This window comes from Garra rufa, chromosome 19 (assembly GCF_049309525.1).
Source record: "Garra rufa chromosome 19, GarRuf1.0, whole genome shotgun sequence".
NCBI lineage: Eukaryota > Metazoa > Chordata > Actinopteri > Cypriniformes > Cyprinidae > Garra > Garra rufa.
In genome coordinates this window covers 42,821,009-42,825,563 of record NC_133379.1, presented here as the reverse complement: position 1 = coordinate 42,825,563, position 4,555 = coordinate 42,821,009, and the positions used below count along the sequence as shown (strand labels likewise).

The 4,555-nt window shown below is 31.8% G+C and overlaps 1 protein-coding gene across 2 annotated transcripts in view; it reads right to left on the bottom strand.

Moving 5' to 3' along the window:
* Positions 1-3,406, bottom strand: part of nek6 (NIMA-related kinase 6) — an 11,430-nt gene extending 8,024 nt beyond the window's left edge. Inside the window, exon 1 of one of the 2 annotated variants that reach the window (XM_073824617.1) lies at positions 3,278-3,406. Coding sequence is in view for 1 of the 2 variants with exons in the window: in XM_073824616.1 (XP_073680717.1) it covers positions 3,031-3,045 (15 nt within the window). In the remaining variant the exon portion in view is untranslated. Of the gene's footprint in view, positions 1-3,030; positions 3,162-3,277 lie in introns of those variants that run through there. The other variant, XM_073824616.1, reaches the window with a different exon arrangement.
* Positions 3,407-4,555: the final 1,149 nt, after the last annotated feature.

Genomic DNA, 4,555 nt, shown 5'->3' with positions numbered 1-4,555 from the left:
CATAATAAAGACCAATTAGCAGAATGAGCGTGTGTTCAACACATTTTTTAAGTGAAGTGTGTATGTGTGTGTGTGCACATCTGCTTCAGTGTTGTCGACAGCATATATATATATAGATATATAGATATATAGATAGATATAGATATAGATATATAGATATAGATATATAGATATAGATAGATAGATAGATGTATGCAAAGATGTATGCATCTATTTATAGAAAATGTATGGTATATTTGGAGATATATGTGCAAGTATCCAAATATATATCCAAAAAATGATCTGTCTGTCCATCTGTCTATTGATAAACAGTTATGTAGTGGTTTTTTGGGATGTATATTTGGAGATATATGCAAATATGTATCCAAAAAACTGTCTGTCTGTCTGTCTGTCCATTGATAGACAGCTATATAGAGTTATTTTTGGATGTATATTTGGAGATATATATGCAGATATCCAAAAATGCATCCAAAAATCTGTCTGTCTGTCTGTCTGTCGATAGACAGTTATATAGAGTTATTTTTGGATGTATATTTGGAGATATATATGCAGATATCCAAAAATGTATCCAAAAATCTGTCTGTCTGTCTGTCGATAGACAGTTATATAGAGTTATTTTTGGATGTATATTTGGAGATATATATGCAAATATCCAAATATGTACCCAAAAATCTATCTATCATCTATCTATCCATCTGTCTCTCTGTCTATCTATTGATAGACAGTTATATAGAGTTATTTTTGGATGTATATTTGGAGATATATATGCAGATATCAAAATATGTATCCAAAAAACTGTCTGTCTGTCTGTCTGTCTATCTATCTATCTATCTGTCCATCTGTCTATTGATAGACAGTTATATAGAGTTATTTTTGGATGTATATTTGAAGATAGATATGCAAATTTCCAACTATCTATCTATCTATCTATCTATCTATCTATGTATATTTACAGATGTATATGTAAATATCTATATATCTACAGAAAAGACAGTATGTTAAAATAGAACATACTGAAGGACTGTGTAAACTATCTAGTCAACATGAGTACAGTAATACTGCTGATTACTATAATCATACTGTAGCTAATCGTATATTAAAATAGATCACAGAGCACATATTTGTCTCATTCAGATAAATAATAAACAAACAAGTCAGTTCCTGCTTGCAGGGATGGAGAAAAGCAGGTCTGCAGAAGGACAAAAAAAAAAAAAAAAAAACGACAAAAGAAAGATTTTGGGGAGGGGAAGGAGAGGGCGGTCCTGTACCAACTTCCTTCCATTCATGTGAAGAAAAATGCAGAGAATTCTATCCTACCGCCTGCAACTGTGCCACTTTTCACACACACACACACACACACACACACACACACACACACACACACACACACACACACACACACACACACACACACACACCCACCCACCCACCCACGGAACACACAGACGTGCAACACTCTGTTCAAACATACACCACTGTGTTTGCTTCCAAAACCACACTGCTTATGTGTGCTTTCAGTGTGTATTTTCAGACGGGTTAGCAGCTAGTTGCATTTTTCTTAGAAACCCTAGAATACTTAGAAACCCGACAAGCATCATCCTGCTAATCTTGCTTATCTTCACAGGATTTATATCACAATGGCTATATTTAGAACCACATATAACACTACACTTATGAAAGTGTGTAGTATGGATAATGTTTCTAGCTTGTGACTTTCTGGATGGACTGGAAATGCTTTAATATCACATGATGTGTCATTTTAAAGTAACATACAGATAGATAGATAGATGGTTTGGTTAACATTCTCTAAAATATCTTCTTGCGCAGAGGATGAGTATTGACAGAATTCTCATTTTTGGATGAACTAGCCCTTTAAGATTAAGGATAAAGGAATGTAGATTAGCGGTGGTCTTGAAGAAGTAAACTTCGCGGTTCAAACCCTGCTATCTTCCTCTCTGGTGAGTCACACGCATCTGTTTCCGCCCGGTAAAATGCTACAGATCTGACAACTCAAAAGCAGAAACCCCCGCCACACATATCCACAATCTCACTTCCAAAAAGCCCCGAGCGTGTACAAAAACCCACACACACGTGTCTGATCAAACAGACCTGCATGATAATATCATTTGACTCGATAAAAGAAGCCCACATCAGTCCTGAGTCGTAATCTGTCACAAAAATGAACACGTTAGACTTGTCTGTGCCTCGATGAAAACAACATAAAGTCATTAATCAAACGCGCATTCTCACTACAAGCAGCACTAATTAGGCTGCGCTGAAGAGCCTTAATATTTTGACAGGGAAAAAATACAGTATACTTGATAGGTGACACATCATGCCAACTACATGTTTTTTTTTTTTTTAATAATACTGTTAGGACAAGTAATATTTTAAAGGTTTGTTTGATTATTACGAGTACTGAATGCCAGGAGATTATTATTACTATTATTTTTTACGTTTTTAATATAAATATTTAATTAGCTTTTGCACGTTTTCTCTAATTGTATGAGTCATCTTAATAAAAAAGAAAAGAAAAAACGCTATTTTGCGTCCAAAAACACGTGAATGGATACAAACAAACAGTATGTGTGGGCGGAGCCCAGAACTGCAGCTTTTCCTTATAAAAAACAAGCGCTCTTTAATACTTTAACACAATAAAGTGAACATTAAAAGCGACGTATTGTCATAATAAATAAACATGAAAAATAAAAATGTCATGCAAGTGTTGATTTAGAAGAAAAGGTTATGTTTGCACATATAATCGAAGTTACAGTGTGAAAGTGGGTGTTCCCGTTGAACTAGCAACTAGAGGAGCGTTTCTTTTATAGGCTACTTCATGTGTTTTATTACTTGCTTATTTCCCCTATACAGTATTAACAGTGCGTTATGATTGTTTTTGATTCATTAAAGCTTCTAGAAAGATATCAATGAGCAGAGCTAGGCCGTAATATGCACAAAACAGATGCATTAAGTTTCAAAACAGATCTACTTTCCGCGCAAGAGCATTAAGTATATACTTGCACTGCCTACCTTGCGTCGTTCCATGTACGTTTAATCCAAAGCAACTAAACAGTCATGTGTCCATTTAGATTCTCGCTGTCGTTTTCTTACTGCAGTACGGTGACATTTTGCACCCCGCGAATAATTTGGCACGATATTTGTCTTCTACATGAGCACGTTGTGCAACTGTAACGCCGTATAGCGAGGCGTGCGAGCGTTGCAAGCATCGTGTTTTCACTGCAAATTGGGTTAAAAGTCACGCAGTAGTTGCACTTACCTCTCCAGCGCGGTGCCTCAGACATTTACAGGGCTGAAAAATGCTGCGAAGCCCCTTTGGTCAGTTTCCAGACTCACTAATGTCACGGGCCACGCAAGTTTGAGTCACACCCTGCGCATCACATGGCTGTGATCTGTGACTACAGTAACCCACAGCTCGTGTCCTTCACTTTCTCTGTCAGAGCCAGCAAGGGGGGAAAGAAGGTTTTGTCATTCATATGTTTTACTTTATAGTTTGGAGCATAAGATAATAATAATAACACAATAATAACATTACTTAATAACAATTCTACTACTACTACTACTAATAATAAAACATACAAAGTCTAATATATACTGATATAATAATAACAATTTAACAGTAACAGATAATTGTTATATTATTTAATTTATTATTATATTTAACTGACATAATACCACAGCCACTTTAATTAAAAATAGATAATAATATTAACAAGTACAAATATCAGTAATAAGATATGATACCTTTAATACACTAAGATAATTCTTTTTTTATTTATATTTATTTCATGTACACATAATAATAATAATAATAATAATAATAATAATATTTTAAAAAAATGTGACAATATTACCACCACTGAATGATAATAATAAGCACAAATGTAACAATATTAAGTAGTCTGATAATTATTTTTGAATATTATGCTATTTATTCCATGTACACATTATTAAAATAAAAATCTGAACAGTAATATTTGGTCTAATAATGATTTTATTTCCATGCTTTTTTTATGTGACAATACTATCACCACCACTGCCTAATAATAACTATAATAATAATAATAATAATAATAATAATTATTATTATTATTATTATTAAATAAGTACAAATGTTACAATAATAAGTAGTCTGATCATAATTGTTTTATATTATATTATTTATATTCATGTACACATTATGAAAATAATAATAATAATAGTAATATTATTATTGTTAATAATAAAAAATATTAGTAATAGTAGTAAATAGTATAGTAGTAGTAATAACAATAATAATAAGTACAAATGTAACAAGTAATCTGATAATTATTTCTTATATTATTTATTTCATGTACACTATGAAAATAATTATTATTATTATGATTATTATAGTAATAAGCACAAATGTAACAATAATAATATTTTTGTTATATTATTTTATATTAAAATAAGATTTTCGTTAAATTATTTATTTCATGTGCACATTATGAACATAAATAATACTACTAATAATAATATTATAACAAATATATAACAAAACATCATTTTTTATTAT